At 38.5% G+C, this 20074-nt stretch overlaps 1 protein-coding gene across 8 annotated transcripts in view; it reads right to left on the minus strand.

The window, feature by feature from the left end:
- Positions 1–391: 391 nt before the first annotated feature.
- Positions 392–20074, minus strand: part of DISP1 (dispatched RND transporter family member 1) — a 199326-nt gene continuing 179643 nt past the window's right edge. For all 8 annotated transcript variants that reach the window (XM_007988365.3, XM_037985536.2, XM_007988363.3 and 5 more), the window contains 5 exons: positions 15963–16086; positions 15064–15191; positions 14600–14697; positions 11724–11821; positions 392–3999 (listed from right to left, as the gene is read on the minus strand). In XM_007988365.3, coding sequence (XP_007986556.3) covers positions 415–3999; positions 11724–11821; positions 14600–14697; positions 15064–15191; positions 15963–16086 — 4033 coding nt within the window. In that variant the 3' untranslated portion in view covers positions 392–414. The remainder of the gene's footprint in view (positions 4000–11723; positions 11822–14599; positions 14698–15063; positions 15192–15962; positions 16087–20074) is intronic.

The following is a 20074-nucleotide window of genomic DNA, read 5'->3' on the forward strand; positions in this document are numbered from 1 at the left end:
CTGATCACTGCCCACAAAATATACTAGAATGAGGATACCAGGTGAATATGATGGCCCAGGAGAACAGAAACTTTAATTCAAACTTTAAACCTCCAGTTCACTGCAGTGGGAGTGTAGAAAGAGATATAAATATATAAATATTTATATATTTCTATATTTCAAGCTGGGCATAAATGTAAAAAACAACTATACTTTTTGAAAATATAAAATCCAACAATCATCCAATCTAATAACCTAATGCACTCAGCAGATTTGTAAGTTTATTGTTCCTAAGAAATATAAAAATATTCTATAATTGTTAATGTGAAACACGCTTGTTGCTGTATTTTTGGGCTTCTTTTCTAAGCTTCTGGATTTTACTTCCATGTTAAAAGAATAACTGAGGCACTGGTTCTGAATTGAATGCTGTATTTATTATAGTGTTTTTATTAACAAACTTTCACCAGAAAGTTCCGAGTGTGTTAATACAGCAGGCACATTGGCTTCCATGTTTGGCATCTGACAGTCCACAGAATTGCACTTCACTCTCACAATTCCGCCACAGCTTTGTGAATTATTTGGGCAGGACCTACAGCCAGCCTCCCCCATTAAATGATTAAATATGATTTTTGGTTCATTCTGATTGAAATGTTCTGAGTTCACACTTGCATCCATCTGTGACAGGCTCAGCTCCACTTTCCCTCCTGCCTTGTTTTCAGTCCCTCCACTGCTCTCCATATTGCTCATGTCTCTATTTTTACAGAGTTCCCTTTGTTTATTCTCGAGGTCACAACACGTTTTGAGAAATGATCCAGTGCTTCTGCAGACAAATGATGATGGCTCTGCCATCTTTGGAAGATGCTCTTCTATGCTCCTCTGAAGACTGTGTACATTGGTGTGGCCAATTTTTTCTTGGGCCTGAATGTGCTGCACTGGCTGGAGGAAAAAATTCCTAGGCAGAGAATTCTGCATTCCAGCTGGCTTTACTCTGCCCTGCAGGCAGGGACAGTGGTGGATGTGTGTGATGGGGTGCACAAAGCCCTCGGCAGCTTGGTGTGTGGCCTTCAGAGGTGCCATGCCGTTTTGGATCTGGACAAAGCTGCTAGTGGTAGGAGCGCACTGGTGGCACACGCAGTTCCCCATCTGCTGGCAAGAGTGTGGGCCGTATTTCAAGCGTTTGTAGGCATTTGGGCAGCCACATCTCTGATTCAGAGAGAAGAAGTGACACATGGTGTGCTGTTCAAGAGAGGCCTGTAACAAGGCAGAGCCAGTGTCATTTTTAGTGCTTTTGCTGAGTTCACTGTTGTAAGCTGCATGCACAGGCATCCCTAAATTCTTTGCTTGGCTGTTGAAAAATTCAGAGCAGATGTGGGTCTCTTCATAAGTGGTCTTCTCAGAGGCAGTGCAGCTGTGGGAAGCCAGAGGTTCTAATTCATAAAACTCATGCTCCAGTTCAGATTTGGGGCCCCTGGGATCTAAATAAGCATTTACGGTATGTGTTTTGCTTTGTCCCTTGTCACTAGGACTTGTAGACAAGGCATGGGAAAAGGCACTGCACTGTAGTTTTTTAGGTAAGGGAATCTGACCACAGGTCCCCTGTGGTCCAAGGCACCGGCACATACACTGGAAAAAGAAGGTGGCGAAAGCCCAGCTGATACACATGATGAGCATCATGAAGGTGCCCAGCTGGGTGTACGCTAGAACTGTGGAGGGCATCATCATGGCCCCTGCCACAAAGGTGGTCAGGGCAGCCATGGCAATCGCAGAGCCCATGCGACTCAGAGAGAAGATCACCTTGCCTTCTCGGTCGGGATCTGGAGCCAAGCGGTAGGCAACCCCATAATGGACGGCAAAGTCTACAGACAAGCCAACGGCAACGGAAATGGTGACAGATTCCAACACATTTAGCTCCCAACCCAGCAGGACGAGAGAACCAACAGTGACAAATATCGTTCCAGCAATTGAAATGATGGCATAAAGGCTTATGATGATGTTCCAAGTTGTCAGCAGCATCACACTAAATGCAACAGCAACTGAAAGCCCCATGGCAATGAGGGTGCCATCGGAGAGGCTATCCTGGAGGTCATAGAACTCCAGATTGCTGACAAACCAACCATTGCTGAGGCCTTCAGGGGCCGAACTCAGCTCATTGGATATCCATGAGTCCACCTCTTTATAAAACTGATGCATCTTTTCATAAGCCAGTGTGAAGAGGTAGGTACTCTGGAACTCTAACACCACTGCCCTGATAGTATCATTAATATCAAACCTCGGCCCTGGGGTTTTGCTATCCAAATGGTACCCTGTACTCCTTTCCAGCTCCATGATAGCTCTCTTGATGCACAGTTCAAAAATCTCTTGCTTGTAGGGGAAGCTCCAGTGGCTGCAGCATGGGTACAGGGCAGGCTCATCACAGTCCTGGTTCTCCATCCACTGTTTGAACGTCTCAATGAAGCAGCTGGTGAAGTCCTGTTCATCAGTCTGGTAAAAGAATGTTTGGTTTCTCAGTTTTTGACAGAAGTGCAAAATCCATGCCTGGGAAGCTGGGCTGGCGATGTTAAAACTGCTATCTAATGTCAACTTCCCTTTACTCTTGGGATTTAGTGGATTGCCATTGTCTTCTGGGGACACGCCCCAGATTACTGTGATAGGCATGTGGAGCTCCTCACCATGGTGAACACGTTCAAACATGAAAAGCTTTTTGTATTCAGCATCATAACGCTCAAAAGGATGAGACGACCTGAACACCTGGAACTCGGATAACTCCAGTGAGGGCAGTTTCATCTTTGGATTTATACATACAATGTAGGCCCCACCTACAGTTAAGGCAAGGAACCCAAACAGCCAAAGGTAGCGAAACTTAATGACAATGCATGGCAATACTTTTTCAAAAAAAATTCGAGATGCTTCTGAAATGGCAAAGAGTACTTTGTGGCACTTCTGGCAAGCCACTGTCCAGCAGCTTTTGTTATCATATATTTGGGGCTGGGGCTTTTTGAAGCAAGTGAATATATTAAGAAGATACCGTTCATGCAGCACAACAACTGCTGGAAGCCATGTGACCATCAAAACATAATTCACCAAAATAGCTGTCCCTGCATAAACTCCAAAGCATCGGATTGCTGTAATGTTGCTAACATAGTTAGCATAAAAGGCAGCAGCAGTGGTAAAACTGGTGACGAACATGGAGAGGGCAGCGTGCTGCAAGGTGATGCTTACAGTTTCTGAGGTCTCAGCATGAGGCTTATCAAATTTTGTGTAGTTCCAAACATCACACAGGACAAAGGCATCATCTGCTCCAATTCCAACCAAAATAATGAGGGCAGTGAGGTTCATAAAAGGAAAAAATTCGAAGTGAAATACTACACGATAGAGAAAATAGGAAACAATCAAAGAACTGATTATTGCAAACATTGTCATCAGAGTGATAAACATGGACTTGGTGTAGACACACATGACTAAAAGGACAATCACAATGGCTATGGCAGGATACACAGTATCCATTAGAAGATAATCCTGAAACAAACTGTGTTTGATACCAAACTCAATCCCGGTGATGGTAGTCACGCCGTCAGAAGAGTTCCAGTTTTCAAAGTTGTCCAAGTAAATGTTCATCATGCTCTCCCCTTTCTCTGTGGGAGAGAAGAGCATGCTGTATTTTAAAGCTGGCGTGGCATAGTCAGCCGTCTTTGGGGTCATAAAGTCTTTGTCCACCAAGTAATGGAGGATCTGGTACACGGCATTGTACTTGGTACATTTGCGTGGGACATTGGTGCACTTGAGCTGGTCCTTTCTTCTGGCTGCCATGTCCCAGCAGTCTGGCCCGAGAGTGCCATTTTGGTAGTGTTTGGCACAAGTCCGAAGCAGCTTCAAGGTATGAGAGACATCTCGCTCGACTATCTTCTGACAGGACGATCTATTGTTCAGAATGGCGATGTAGTTTCCCAGTGTCCAGCTGGGGCAGCAGGAGGCAGCAGTGGTCCTCTGGCAGAGATCACCAAACTGGGGGTGAGATCTGATCTGCAGAGATAGCGACAAGCAGAAGGACTACAGTTTAAATTGGTTCACAATCGTTCACAACTGGAAAGGTCTGCACTAAGGTGACCTTGAGGGACAGGGAAAGTTACAAAAGCTAAATCATTATCCTCTTAAATTAGGAATCAGTTTGAAAACAGGGTGAAATTTCCCCCTAAATGGCCTCATGTTACAGGATGCCCTTTAGGTTACTTTATTTTGAATTAAAAACTACTGTTTGGGGATGACATGCAAGTGTGAAACAACTTCAACCAATGCTAGTTTTGTTTACAAAAGGAGATCAAATTAACACCTACTTAGTCAACAAGACTTTTCAAAGTCACTTTAAAAAGCAATGAAGTGGACAGGTTGTGAAGCTTAGGTATGTACCTGTATAGGATGAAGAAAACAACTGTACAATTGATACAAATTTGTGGTTTTGCCTAAAATTCTGGTTATCAGCATGAAATTGTTGGTGACTAAAGTACTATATTTCAATCAACAGTTAGAAGCAAAGATGATATTCCCTAGAGAACTGCTTTGGCCTGAATGTTTGTGCTTCTCCCAAATTCAGGTTGAAACCTAATCCCCAGTGTGTTAGGGGGTGTGGCTTTTTTGGAGGTGACTAAATTACAAGGGAGGAGCCCTCATGAATGGGAGTAGTGCTTTTGTAAGAGTCCATGAGGACGCATAGAATGCCCCATCTATGAGGAACAGGTCCTCACCAGACTAAATCTGCTAATTCCTTGATCTTGAACTTCTCAGCCTCTAGAACTATAAGAAATAAATTTTTGTTGTTTATAAGTTACCCAGTCGGAGGTATTTTGCCATAGAAGCCCAAACAGATTAAGACAAAAACTGCTTGGTGAATCAAAAAGTGACCCCAGTAATATCAAAAGTGCTGATGTAAAGAAGCATCGGCCAGGCACGGTGGTTCACGCCTATAATCCCAGCACTTTGGGAGACCGAGGTGGGTGGATCACCTGAGGTCGGCAGTTCGAGATCAGCCTGGCGAACATGGTGAAACCTCGTCTCTACTAAATATACAAAATTAGCTGGGCGTGGTGGGCGCATGCCTGTAATGCCAGCTACATGGGAGGCTGACGCAGAAGAATCGCTTGAAGCCAGGAGGCGGAAGTTGCAATGAGCTGGGATTGTGCCACCGCACTCCAGCCTAGGCAATGGAGTGAGACTCCATCTCCAAAAAAGAAGCATAAAAGTCTGGAATAAAATTGTTTCCTGAAGTATGAGTAGAAAAGGGCAATGTTTCTAGATTAAAATATGATTTATATCTGATTTTTAAATTGGTATATACAATAAAATAAATGCTGAAGAATTTAATTATTTCTTCCATAAAGTTTATTCAAATTGGCAAAAATCCTTTTTTGGAGAACTTTCTCTTTTGGTAAATGAGGGCCTGCTGCATATTAGCAAGTATGATAATTCTGGATTTGGTGTGGAAAGTATTTCATTTAAAACATTGTTCCAGGAGAAGGCTTTCCATCTTACAGCTATTGTTATAAAAAATTGAAAAACTGTTCCATCACTGGTTTGCTAGATTATGGTAAAGTCTGTACCATTCCATTCTGTAAATTAGATGAGTAGCCCCTCTTTTCTGAGGTGAGAATAAGAAATATTCCTCTTCTCCTGAGCCTGACCAGAGAGTTCTCTTTAGGAGAACTAGAACTAAAGATGACCTGGTCCTATCAGTTTCCCTCATCTCTATTTACCAAAGGCTGTTACAGGCAAGAAACTCCAAAGTTCAAAGAGGAAGTGAGTATTTTTTTTTTTTCTAGTAGGATTAAAAACACTCTTTACCTTGATTAAACTAGGCTTTATCAATCATATATTGAAATGTCTTCTCAAAGTAGAGCAGCAGCAGGCATGAATCACCTCTTTAGAACTTGGACTTACCCAAGAACCAAGTTACCTACGATCCCTGAACTCTGTTTACCAGGATACTTTCCTGGGATTAATCCTGTGGGGGTGGGGTGTAGATGAAACAGGACTAGCCACGTGTTGAGAACTGTGGAAGTTGGGTGACCTATTTCGACAGTCCATTACACTATTTATCTACTTTTGTATATGCTGGAGGATTTACATAATAAAAAGTTGTTTGTTTTTCTAAAGATAACGCTATTGAGGGTAAAGAAAAATGAACCCAAAAGGTTATTGTTCAAATGTACTAAAATAATGTTTACTTTAACAAAGGCTTCATTTTAAAGCTCATTTTTGAGGAACAATCATAGACGTCCCATAAACTAGGATAATTCATACTTGACTGTTTCCAGGTAAAAACATTCACATATGCTAACTTAGGGAAAAATGAACCACCTAACAACAGGAAACCCTGGAATGGCATCTCACTGGTTTTCATGGCAGATTACCAGTTTTACCTTACAAAGAAGTAACATACAAACCACTAGGGTCAGCTTGATGAACTGAATGAAAGGTAATGCAACCCCAATGTCTGACAGTTTTCAGATGGAAGAAAATGAACTGTATCCATTGTGAAAATCCATTATCAGCTAGAAGGAAAATGACCTGTAGTTGTTGAAATAATCAAATGTCAAAGATAAAGGACATGGAGTTGCCAAGTAAAACTGGGAGAGAAAGCATAGAATTCTGTCCTTGAATAATCTTTTCAAATAATAGCACATTTTTAGATGTGTATAGTTGACCAAAGATTAAGAAGTTAGACATTCTAAACACAGACTAAATACTATTTTGATGGCTGCTAGTAAAAACAAGTGCTAGTAAGTCACTGGGGAGCCAATTCTCCAACTGAAAGATGGTACTGATTGATGTTCAACCTTTGGGAAACCAGTTTTCGAGAACGCATATGGGGTAAGAAACAAGGACAGAGAAAAGACATCATGACTGGTTTTCTCTACCGTGAGTTGGTTGCCAGCACTGAATTTAAAGGAATGGAGTTCAAGGAATTGTCTATACTTTTAGGGAGTAAGGTCATATGTTCTTGATCTATTCATCCATTCAAAAGCAAATTTACTCAGCATCTACACAAGATGAATAAGGCACAGTTGTCCTTCCTCTCAAATGGTTCACGGTGTGGCAGGGAAATCAGACACAAACATAAATAACTGTAATTCAAAGCGAGAAGTATGGTATTATATGTAAGGGCTTATGGTGACCTACAGAGAAAGTACCCAAGTCTGTAAGTGTGATGTGACAATGGCACTACCTTAGTCACATGTGAGTGAGATATAGAAACACAGAAGCATGTATTATATTATGGGGCTTGAAGAGACTGGAAAGCAGGCATGTCTTCACACAGAACAGATATGTTTTTGCCATATTTTTGGAAGAGGGATTCATATGAATAATTTCAAAATCTTTGAAGTTTATAAAAATAAAAATGGAGTTAGTGGAAAGAACTTCTTATAGCTCTCATGAGGAATATAGCCCTTCTAATTCTAGTTATTCACAAGATGGGTGCTTAGGGGAACCATTGTGCTTATGTGGTTATAACATGTCTTTGTGTACTTCCCTAGTTAGATAGTGGCAGGGGTGGAGTTGACTTAAAATAGAGGGTAAAGGAAGAGAAGAGAGAAAAAGAAGAAACCAGCAGAGAGTTTTAAATGATACCTTAACTTTTAAAACTATTGGCTAAGTTGAAGATATTTTAAGAAGCTGAGAAAAGAACAAAAGGGAGGAAAATTAAGCCCTTAATACCAGGTTCAATTGATTGCTGGACCCTCCTCCCTGCGTAACAAAGCTCCCTATGTATTAAACATTTAAGGGGAGCCTAGGGAGAAAAGAAAAAGCAAGGGCTCTGTAGCCCTCTTTAAAACAAGAATAGGAAAACATGTTTCTGGAATCTTCTAAGCTTCAGGGGTTTTCCAGCTGTTCACAAAAGTCACCCTAGTAAACAGTCTCTGACACCAAATTTCAAATCCCTTTACAAGCTGAGTCCTCAGAGCTCCAACTTCTACATTGTACAAAGACTACAGAACAAGTAAATGGTTTCCAGCAGTCAAAATTACAGAGACTCACTTCTGGTTACTAATGACACGAGTGTGTCCTTTAGGATGTCAAAGGGTAGAAAGAGGCAATGAAGAAGAGTAGGGGAATCAACTGAAGCTCCTTTTGAAAGTGTGTAAGAAAACAAGCATTTCTGTTAGGAGGTAGAAAACAGGATCAGAAACAGAAGCACTTCACTTTGGAAACCAATGCTGTCTGAATTATGAGTATAAATGGCATGTAATTTAAAGAAAATCTACAGTTTGAACTAAATGTGCTGTAAACACAGGCAGGCGACAGTTGAAACATCTGGTCTCACTGGGATGTTATACTAATTACCAGACGTTTTCTGGAGTCAACCTCCCAACAATTAAGGTCTTCTGCTTGCTATCACTTGGTTGTGCCCCATTTAACTTCAGAGTTGTTAATAATCAAGTGCTTCCATATAACAACCAGGATCTGGGGGCTGGGGGAGAGGAACAACTGCCAAGTAGTCTTAGGACAACTCGGCTCAAACCACTGTAACAAATAAAAATCCTAACAGTGTCTTGAACTGGGAGACTAAAAAAAGGTACAGTAATAATCTGAAAGCCGAACTGTTAACCAATAGTTATTATTTAAGATAGCAGATGAATATATCATCTCTATGAGAAAGTTTATTACAGGTTCATAGAGTTTGAGACTAGAATACAAAGGTGTTTATAATTGGTAAAAATAGTATTTAACAAGTTAAAATGATAACCATACTCTTTAAGGTAGACTTTTGGGGCTCTGATCACCTATTTATTCATTTGTTGGTATGGATTTATAATTGGCCATACCAACCATTCATTTTGACATGTGTCTTGAGTCTGGTTTTCAAATTCTCACAAGAGGACCACAATACTACTCTCTTCCTAATTAACTGCCAAAGCATATAGATAATGCTCTTAGTTGGTGACTTACAAAGTATGTACTAAAAACATATAGTTGTCCTGTTCTTGCCAGGGATTAAAAACTCAAACTCACAGCTGTCCAATCCTTATCATCAACTCAGTATAAAGACAGACTTAGACAAGCAGAGTACATCTATTCCTTTAGATAGTCTAAATTATGCAAATGCAACAAGCTAAACCATTAGAAAGCCACATAGTTAGACTCCATTGCTTTTATCTCTTATAGAAATGCTTTCGCTATATAATGTTTTCTTGCTACCAGCCTACCTATGTTTTGCAAATCAGCTGAACTTTAATATTGTATCTCTTCTAAGCATGCTGTTAACAATTTTGTATACAGCATCACACTTCTTTTATGAAGACCATGGGGGAACTGTCTCCTCCTGTCTTAGCAGGAGGAAAAGCTGGGCTTCTAAAAAACAAATTTGTTACCCTATTTTTATGACTTTTGTTACTGATTGTGAAATTCTTTTTGCTCTGGCTGCTGGGAGGTTAGAGATAAGTTTGCAGCTCCCATGAGCAAATGTACAAGATTGTGGGGTGTGCATTATTATAAATCTCATCTTAGCTTTATTATTTTCCTCCCATTGTTTTCCCTTCATGTAATTCTTTCAAATTATGTATCCTGTCCTTTGCATATGCTTTTCTGTAAACTACCTCAACATGATGATTTTTATCATCCATCGATCTGCATAAATCATGTTGAGGTAGTTACAAATATATATATACAAATACATACATATATACATATACATATATATATAGAGAGAGAGAGATTAAATAATATACTCCTTTTATTTATGAAACCCATCACGGCATACTATTGCTTACTGGCTTTTGAGTCTCAGAGTCTAACATGCACTCATGGAATAAATTGCTAGAATAAATTCTTTTTTTTAAAAAAAGGATACTTATTCCGGACCACAATGACTTTTTAAGCTTCATTTCTGTGGGAAATGGCACTGTATAAGGAAACAAAATGGGGGAGGTATCTTCCTCACTAGAAGCATAAAGCAGGGTGGGTAAAGGCAGACTCTGGAGTTCAACTTGGCTGGGTTCCAATCCTGGAAGTGCCCGACCACAGATGTGAACTTTCCTCAACTAAAAAACGGGCTATTTAGTATTTAATTCATAACACTGTCATCGGGATTAAATGAAATAACGTATTAAAGTATTTAGAACACTTCCTGGCACATGATAAATATGCACTAAATATCACCTATTAATTAACTGAGTGAATTCAATCACTTCAGAGTCTTCGGGAAAGGGAAGGTCTGAAGATCAACCAAAGGTAGAAGAATGAGGACAAGAAGGGATAGAAGTTAATGAACTGCACTCATCCAAGGTGTGATTATAAAGTAACCAGACTGGCTTAGCTTCTCTAACCTTAATTTATCATCCGTGTAAAACACATTATAAATTCCAAGGTCATAGATCCATTGTGAATGATGTACAAGTACCCAGCATAAAATCTTGCACATAGTAAATATCACTACACATTTACAACTTTAGAGTTAACTTTCTGTATAAGAAGTATCCTAATGCATGACAAGGATAAATAGGTTCACAGCCTTCAAATAAGGAACTGATAGCTGTAGAAGAAAATATCACAAATAAAGATTGATCACCAATTAAGAAACTTTGGTCTGTTTATAGATCTTTTGTGGTTTTGTCTATGTGAAAGGAAGATGGCACTGACAGAAAATCCCAATACCTCAGTCGATTGGAAAGTCATTTTCAAAATGTACAGCCTCTTAGAATGAAGGATGGGGTAAATCTGGGAGATCTGGGACCAACTAACTAGGTTACCTGGTTAAGATATGTATTTCTTAGAAGGTACTCATATTAGCACAATGAGACTGCTGGTTTGGGTGATCTCTTCTTTCCTTTCTACTGCCTATTTCATTAAGATATTTCCCTGTTGATAGAACAGGTGATTACATCAGGTTGTCAGGCTAGCTCTCAGCAGGGCACATGATTCGATTTTTAACTAACCAGTTATTTTACATTTTAGAGTTATGTGGGAACACAAAGTGTTCCTTTTATGCCAGTTGCTTTGCTTGGACAAGTTCATTAGTGACATCAGATAGCAGTTTCTATTTAGAGAAACTATCTCTGAACATATGAAATTGACAGCTCTTCCAAACCCAGAAGCTCACTAAATTTTCTGATGCTGACATGTTTTTGGCTCTAGAGAAGACTGAGAGACAAAGCGCTTGTCTTCTTGCATTCTGGTGTCTCCCAAAGCAACAAGGTGTTTAGCATTCAGGGCAGTCTGGATTGGATTACTCTGGCCATTTACATAGATACTGTATTTATGCTCTTTGAATGTCCCCTTTCCCAGCCTGCTCCCTAAATTTCCCTTTGAGGTCACTGGCCCAAATGACCCAGTGATTGCCAGAGAGGCAGACATTTCATTGCACAATTAAGATGCTGACAATTGCCTCAGGGCAGGAAATAGGGACCGATGAAACTAGGTTAGGAAATCAAAAATACAACAAAAGAAGAAAAACAGTCTTAAATATTATACTGAAAAGAAATATTCTGTGAAATAACAGAAAACACCATCAACAGCCAGAGACCATGAATGCGAAAGAAAAAGGAAGATGGTATGTTTTAAAGTTGGAGAAGGAAACACGGACACTTTGATCCTGGGATCTGAGAGAATGCAAAGCTGGCCTGCTGGAGTTTACTTCTCAGTAGGTAAGCCTCTTAAGTACTTTCATCTGATCAGACACCAGGGTCAGCAATAAAAGGAGTTTCAATAATACAACCTTATTTGTGCTAAGGAGATTTTAGTTTTATTTTACATACCCTGGAATTATCTACATTGCACATCGATTTAATTGCAGGTAAATTCCACAATGTCTCCCCTCCAGATGAAGTAAATACCACTCTGGAATATCGGTCACCTGGTGATATGAAAAAAAAAAAGGAAATAGAAAGGTTTATAAATTATTCATTTATTTCATAAGACTCAGGATTCGGAAATAACTCAAACTGGGAAACCACATGGACGATTCATTAGCGGCAGGAAATTCTTTCCTTTGATAAATTCCAGGAGAAAATGTTAAAAGAAACAAACAAAAAAAGCAATGCCATAATATTGTCTTAGCGCAAAGCCTTTGTCTACTCACTACATCTTAATATTGTATGAAATATATAGCAAATCTATTTTTGGTCAGACTATAGGAAGAAAAATCCATAGGAATTTACAATAGGAAACTAATTGAATATATCCCTTTTAATTTCACAACACATCACCATAATAAAAAAAGATGCACTAGGGAATACCAAGAATGGATTACAGGGATGTTCTCCCTGGCAGCTAACTAGAGAGGAAAGATGGTGGGTGATCTATTTAAAAATCATTAAAAACAGTCAACTAAGTACAGAATGCTGGCCATATTCCAGTTGAGTACATGGTCTCTCTAGTATACTAGAATCTAGAAAAAATATTTTGAAAATCAGATTAACATAAAATATGTTTCTGAATAAGGGAGGCTGTATGATATACCAGAAAGGGCATGCATGGTCTTTAAAGTCAGATTAGGATATAACCAGGTCCTGTCATTTACTAGCTATGTGACCGTAGGCAACTAACAACTTCTCTGAGCCTTGGTTCCTCATTTGTAAAATGCAGACAGCAATATCTATCTCAAATAGCTGTGAGAATTAAATGAGATGATAACAGATGCCCAACAATATTGTTTCTGTATCCTTAGAACAGAAACAACATGAACCACATATTAAAAAATATGAACCACATAAAACAAAGAAGATTAATTTTACGTTAGTTAAAATGCCTAATTGTGCTAACAAATCAGCAGGTAAACTTATGAATAAAGCTTTATTAGAAAAAGTTTTATCTATGATCATGAAGTTTTGGCTATTATCTTATGTTGACTAATTTTGGAGAGCAAAATCAGCCTGGTGGAAACTGAAACATTTCATTTACACAGAGTTGGTAATGGCTTTAGTCAAGGCAGAATCTACTTATGAGACAATATTTAGCATTGACTATTGAAATGTAATGTTTTTCCTGGTTAAGTTCATAACTAACGATGTTGGTTAAGCAATAATATATAGTAACACTTTGATTGAGAGAAATAAAACAGCCAGAACATGCAAGTAACCAGAGTTCAACTTCCTAACGTTTTTTAAGAGAAGACACAGAAAAGGAAACATGTATTGCTTCCTGGGATCAGTATAAGATTCTGCCTAATCTCCTACTATCTATTACTATACAGAGGAAGAGATCAAAATAAAGATCCTGAGACTTGGTAAGCTCCAGAAACATCAATGATCCAATCAGGTCATCTAGTGTTCTATTAAGTGTTCTAATAAGACAGGAAAACATGCATTTAAGAGGGATTTTCAATAACAACAGCAAAAGCTGAAATCAAAAGAGCTTTAATGTTAATATTTACTTAATTAGAAATTACACTATCCACAATTCCTCAATCCTAATCACTATGGCTAATCAATGGCTTACATACTTATATTCATATCCTCTAGGCTATGCCTTCCTTCTTCCCTGGCAGCTGCAGAGTGATCAGGCTGACTCCATGTTACAGCAAATTTTGGGTAGTGAATTTGTTGCCAACATTTAGAGATCTGATGATTCCACATTCAAATCTGGATTTTTGGCCAGGTGCGGTGGCTCATGCCTGTAATCCCAGCACTTTGGGAAGTCGAGGTGGCAGGATCACCTGAGTTCAGGAGTTCGAGAGCAGCCTAACCAACAAGGAGAAACCCCATCTCTACTAAAAATATAAAATTAGCCAGGCATGGTGGCACATGCCTGTTATCCCAGCTACTTGGGAAGGCTGAGGCAGGAGAATCACTTGAACCTGGGAGGCAGAGGTTGTGGTGAGCCGAGATGGCGCCATTGTACTCCAGCCTGGGCAACAAGAGCAAAACTCCATCTCAAAAAAAAAAAAATCCGGATTTTTGACCTCTGGCAAGTTCTTGCAACATTTGGGTCCTCATTTCTAGAACCCCATCTTTTGTCGCGGCTAAGTAGCAGCTGATTTCTTTAGACAGGGCAGATGTTCCTTAGCGTTCCACAATCACCATCACTTCTCTTGTCATACCTAGCTAGCTTTATTCACTTGTATTATATGACAGGCCCGAGGTATTCAAACTTTGAACCTCTAGACTTTATTTTTTTCACCTCTCTACCTCTACTGCCTAGTGATGAGGCAGCACACTGACGGCTCTTAATACAGTACTGCTTTTTGAATGAATCAGAACTTTAAGTCATTTTCTGATTCATTTTAGAATGAATCAAAACTTTAAATGATTTTTAAATAATTCAACAGATTATTTCAAGGTTCAATCCAAAAATATGTACCTGTATTTGATCTAGAAATAAACAGTACAAGAAATGTTTAAAAAGACTTCAAATGTTGGGCGAGGTCGAGAATTTCATTAGATTTATATCTTCCTTAAAATAAGAAAACTCAATCATTACTTTTTTCATTAATTTAAATAATAAACTCAGACTAGTAGTTGACTAAACTAGAGAAATAAAAGAAAAAGTTAATTAGCCAAAATTTCTTTAGGTTCAACAGCAACAGTGAAGCTGTGTGACTAGCCACACACGACTATCAGTCTAGACTGTGATCATGTTCAATTTTAAATGCCAGCAAACCGCTGAGCGTGTGTTCATCTACGATGCCACTCACTTGGAACGTCGCAGAAAAAGCTGTCCTTGTGGAAGTTCCAGTCAACTTCTCTTTTCTCTCTTTCATAATGATCATCTGACCATCTATCATCCCGATGGCTGAAATGGAACGACAATTTGATCTTCAATAAAATTCTCGCTATTTCAAGGCTGATAAGCATACTGGAAACAGTACTTCCTCAAAGCCATTACCTGCTTAGTTCTTGATATTAAGTTGAAAGGATTAAAAGAAGCAATCAACATTAATTTTCTCACTTCTTAAAAAGAAAAAAAAAAAAGAAAATCTCACCTTTTCATCCTACTACAACAAAATCTTCAAACACAATGACAAGCTAAACAAATTCAGTGGCAAAGATTTTGAGCCACACATTTTACATTTAAATTTTTTGTTCAGGCAGTATTTTAAGAGGAATTCATTAAGCAATGTTTTATCTAAAAGTTATATAAACATAAATAATTGATTACCTTTTGGCTTGTTCATCTGCATATTTAAAGGGATAATTTGCTAATGTTGCTTTGTATCCTGTATTTTTCACCATATTATTCCATGTGACCAGTCTCTGGCCTATTGCTGTTCCTCTTGGTTCAAAACCCTAAGGCAAAATTACAAGTGCTCGTTAGTGTATTTCATTTCAGGCTAAGTATAGTTACAATGAAAGCTTGGGAAAGCAATGTCAAAGTAATGTATAGCTTTCGACAGAAAATACAGTTCCTCACAGCTACTCCAGAGGTGACTGCATTAAAACAAGATGCCTTGACATGATAATCATCACCTATTTGCTGTGACAAAACAGTTTGATTCTTTGGTATGATACATGTCTAAGGAAAGTTTATCTTTTCAACTCATGCCTAAGCATTTAGTAAATACTTATTTTTATCTTATAAAAATTATGATAAAATTAAATCATGCTACACATTGTTAGTATTTTTACAAGAGTGTTTCATTATCCTTGATCATAGTTTCCTCATAATTCCACTCCAGAGAAACATTTACTTAAAAACAGACTCCGCTATCTGTTAGTAATACTGAAATTCCTTTAACTTCTTTGGGAGAAAACAGAGACAGTGTTAAAGACTTTATGAGAATAATTTTATAGAAGGCAGATTCTCCAATTTATTGCTTTTTAGCTTAAACATGGGGACCAAGAAGCAAACCTTCCAGATTTTTGAGGGTAAGCAAGTTCCTAGATCTTTTAACAACCTGATAATACAGATAAAGTAATGTCTTTACTTTTCAGAAAGAGAATTGTTGCTTGAGAAGGTTTTTAAAGAAATGGGTTACTAAATAACCTAAGGCAACATGTATTAAAATACACAATATTTGAAGATGATTTTAGGCTAAAGAAAACATAAATGCTACTCACCAGCAATGGATCGGAGAAGTCAGGAAGCTCTGGCACTAATACTCCAACCAAGGCACAGACCACGATGAACATGGTGCACATGCCCAAGACCACCACTGGCCAGTCAGCTATCAGGGCTGCATAACTACAAAACACAAAGAAGTGTCAGCTATCAGGGCTGCATAACTACAGAAACACAAAGAAGGCACAAAGAAGGCCCTTTGCAGAAATATTTTTGGTACTTAAGAGAGCAATTTATTAAATCCTCATATTGTAGACCAAATACAGGTATTTATCAATACAATATCTAATGGGGTTATAAGTATTTGTATGTAATTGTAGTAGAAAGTTACAAGATCATTCTCCCCTCATTTTTGTGATCAAGAATGTTCATATATGACAAGTAACATTTTATATCTACATCTATACCTGTAAAAGATATAAAATACACACTTCATTAGTGGAAAGAAAATAAATTTTAACAGAGGATCCATTCTCCATGCAGTGTCTTCCAGAACTTTTGTTTCTCTAGTTATTCCCTTTCTCCACACCTTTACTCTCACAGTTCTTAAAGAATAACTCAGTCTATAAACAGGTTCATATAGTGCAAATCTTAAAAATAACCAAACTGAGGGCCAGGCATGATGGCTCACACCTGTAATCCCAGCACTTTGGGAGGCCGAGGCAGGCGGATCACAAGGTCAGGAGTTCGAGACCATTCTGACTAACATGGTGAAACCCTGTCTCTACTAAAAATACAAAAAATTAGCCAGGCATGGTGGCGCACACCTGTAGTCCTAGCTACTCGGGAGGCTGAGGCACGAGAATTGTTTGAACCCAGGAGGCGGAGGTTGTCGTGAGCCGAGATCGTGCCACTGCACTCCAGCCTGGGCAATAGAGTGAGATTCTGTCTCAAAAAACAAACAAACAAACAAATGAACAAACAAAAACAAACTAAACATTTCCCACAAACCTAGCTAAAACTACAGTGAACATATTGACCAGATATGTGAGTTCCATGAGGGCAGAAATTCTTGTCGGATTCATTTAGTGTACTATCGGTGGGAGGTGATCTACTGACTAAATGAACAAACACCTGGTGCTTGTACTCTCCAGCTACTACAATCTGGCTTTAGTCTCTTCCCACATGTGGGGAACTGTCTCTATTACCAAATCCTACTACCGGGCCCTTTCTTCCAGATGTGCTTCCCACACCCTCATTTGTTACCTCAAATTGAAAGACCTGTTTCTATATTCCTTCTATGAGGTCCTGGATCACACGTTATTATTTTGACACTTCCAAGTCTTGATATGAGCTAAGTACCCAACAGCAGCTGACTAAACTGAACTTTTTCTAAAATTCAAAACGCATCCTGCAAACTTCTGGTTTCTTGAATCTTTATTAGAAGAAAAGCAAGACAAAATATTTAACTTGTGGACCACTACTCTCAAATTCTCAGCAATGTTAGCTCATTTGGCTGCTACAATGGCTATTTCTGGCTCATTTGAAATAGGATTCTTACTCATATATTTTTGAGTTATTTCTTCAAAATCATGCTAGTAGTTACAAATAATTCTGGTGGCTCTAAATGTCAGTCTGAAAAAAAAGCTACTACATGTCTTTAAGAATCGACTGCCAATTTTTATAATCTGATGTCTTAACTTTATTGATCTGGCTTTGTGGAGATATTTGCTTCAAATTATAATTCTAGTAAGGTTATTAAAATACAGCGTAATTATGCTTTAAGGGAGCATGTGCACAGGCACTTTTCACTGCTGCTCTTTTAAAGTAATCTTATAAGGCCAGACGCAATGGCTTTATAAGTGGTCTGTAATCCCAGCACTTTGGGAGGCTGAGGCAGTCAGATCACCTGAGATCAGGAGTTTGAGACCAGCCTGGCCAACATGGTGAAACTCTGGCTCTACAAAAATACAAAAAAAAAAAAATACAAAAAATACAGGCGTGGTGGCACACGCCTATAGTCCCAGCTACTTGGGAAGCTAAGGCAGGAGAATTACTTGAACCTAGGAAGCGGAGGCTGCAGTGAGCAGAGATCACATCAGTGCACTCCAGCCTGGGTGAGCAACACTCTGTCAAAAAAAAAAAAAAAAAAAAAAAAAAGCAAGCAAGCAAGCAAGCAATAAAGGAAGGAAGGAAAACGAAAGAAAGAAAGGAAAGGAGAAATCTTATAAAAATAAATAAATAAATACAAGCTCGCCCTTATTCAGAATACCAGTTGCTCTTATGCTTTACATAAATTATCATCTCGTTCAATTCTCACAACAACCCTTAGAGATGAAACTAAGGCATAGACAAGTTATAGAACTTATTCAACGTCACAAAACTAGGAACCTAGATAGTCTGGTTCTCGTGTCAGGCCTTTTAATCTCTGGGCTGTCATTTCTTTCTTCAGACACAAGAGTAACTGGGAGCATTACGAATAACTACACTTGGCACAAATGCTTCCCAAAACTTACAATTAAACATTCCTAGCCCTACTTATAGTTAATTTCTCTATGCAAAGTCATATGGGTTCTAAGTTTGAACATTATTCACTAGACTGCAAATTTTGGATTTAAAAACTCATTCAGGAAAAGTGATGCTAGATAAGACAGAATAACCTTTTAGAATAATTCTGAATATAATAAAAACATATAAGTGACAATAAGCTGATTGTGGTTGTTCAAATGTAAACACCAAGTGGCTAGAAGCTTTCACACTTCTAGGACACACCCTGTGCAAAAACATTCTCCTTACTTTATTTCCTCCTCCACCAAATGCAAACTAAGATGAAAGTAACTAGTTTTGAAGCCATAAAGTCTTCTGTCTCAATAGCACATTTGAGACTACATTCATTGCTTCAGACTTAAAAAGAGTCCTTTACATTTTAGACCATTAAAATATCAGCCCTGTGAAATGAAAATGGCCCCAGGCTTATACAATTATTCATTACACTTTATTTTAAATGGATTCATTTTCTCTCAAATGAATCAGAAGTTATGCATTTTTACCTACTAACGTTATCAATAGAGGGCAATAGGCCCCAAATTGCTTAGTATTCATACTGTGGTTTAATTTACCCATATAATGATTTTTTATTTTGTGTTCTTGAAAATCTGCACACACATGTATAACAATCTTAAAAGCCCCATTCAATAATTGCTTTTCTTCCCTTTGAAAACATTTGGTTTTGATTTTACAGCACTACTACGTACCATATACGTGCACTGACTACATATGGAAACTTTATGGCATTAGTGATTTCAGCACATTTCTTCCAAACACGTTTAACCTTGCTTACTATAATTCCACTTCCTTACACGCCCGATGTTTCCCACGCTAACCTTTCCTAGAGACAACTTCACATTTAAGTAATGGGATCACCATCCTGAGTATATAACACACCACGGGGGAAAGCCCAATCATTCTGAGTAAATTTTACTCAAACAAGTGTTTCTCCTCAACACCACAAAATTGCTGAGGCTAATTCTACTCCTCCTGCTATCTATGCAAAGATACAGTATAGCTGTGGGTACCACATGGGAAACAGAGTTGCATGCGCAATATGAAATCCAGACAATGGTTGTAATATGAAGATAAAAATCCAATAAAGTAGGAAAATTGGAGAAGTAAAGGAAATTAAAAATGGCCTATAAATCTCACAAATATATATATATATTTGATGATGCTATATATACATATATATATATCCATATCCTGTGCATTATTCTCTTTGAAAAGTGGACCACATGTGCAGTAGAAGAATTTTCAAAGGAACCATTCTTTTAACTATCATGTATTTTTCTGCATATCAAATAATACTTGTCTTTCATCCACCTGCTCTAATATTGAAAATCTTTAGACACCACAATATAACTGTAAATGTGGCCCACCTCTGTAACACCTGGCTTACAGCAGGTAGTCATTTTCCAGTGAAAGACCGTTTTCCCGGAGGCCCTACTGCTGCACTAGCTGCTGAGGTTAGGGCCCACAGCTCTTTACAGGGCACTGCGGTATGCAAGTTCACATCATCTTCTCAATAGGTTAAGTCTCAAATAGGAGACAGATCTGAAGGGCTCGTTCTCCTTTTACAGAAGAAGAAACAGAAGCAGCAGAGGTAATGAAACGTGTT

Source organism: Chlorocebus sabaeus, chromosome 25, assembly GCF_047675955.1.
Source record: "Chlorocebus sabaeus isolate Y175 chromosome 25, mChlSab1.0.hap1, whole genome shotgun sequence".
NCBI lineage: Eukaryota > Metazoa > Chordata > Mammalia > Primates > Cercopithecidae > Chlorocebus > Chlorocebus sabaeus.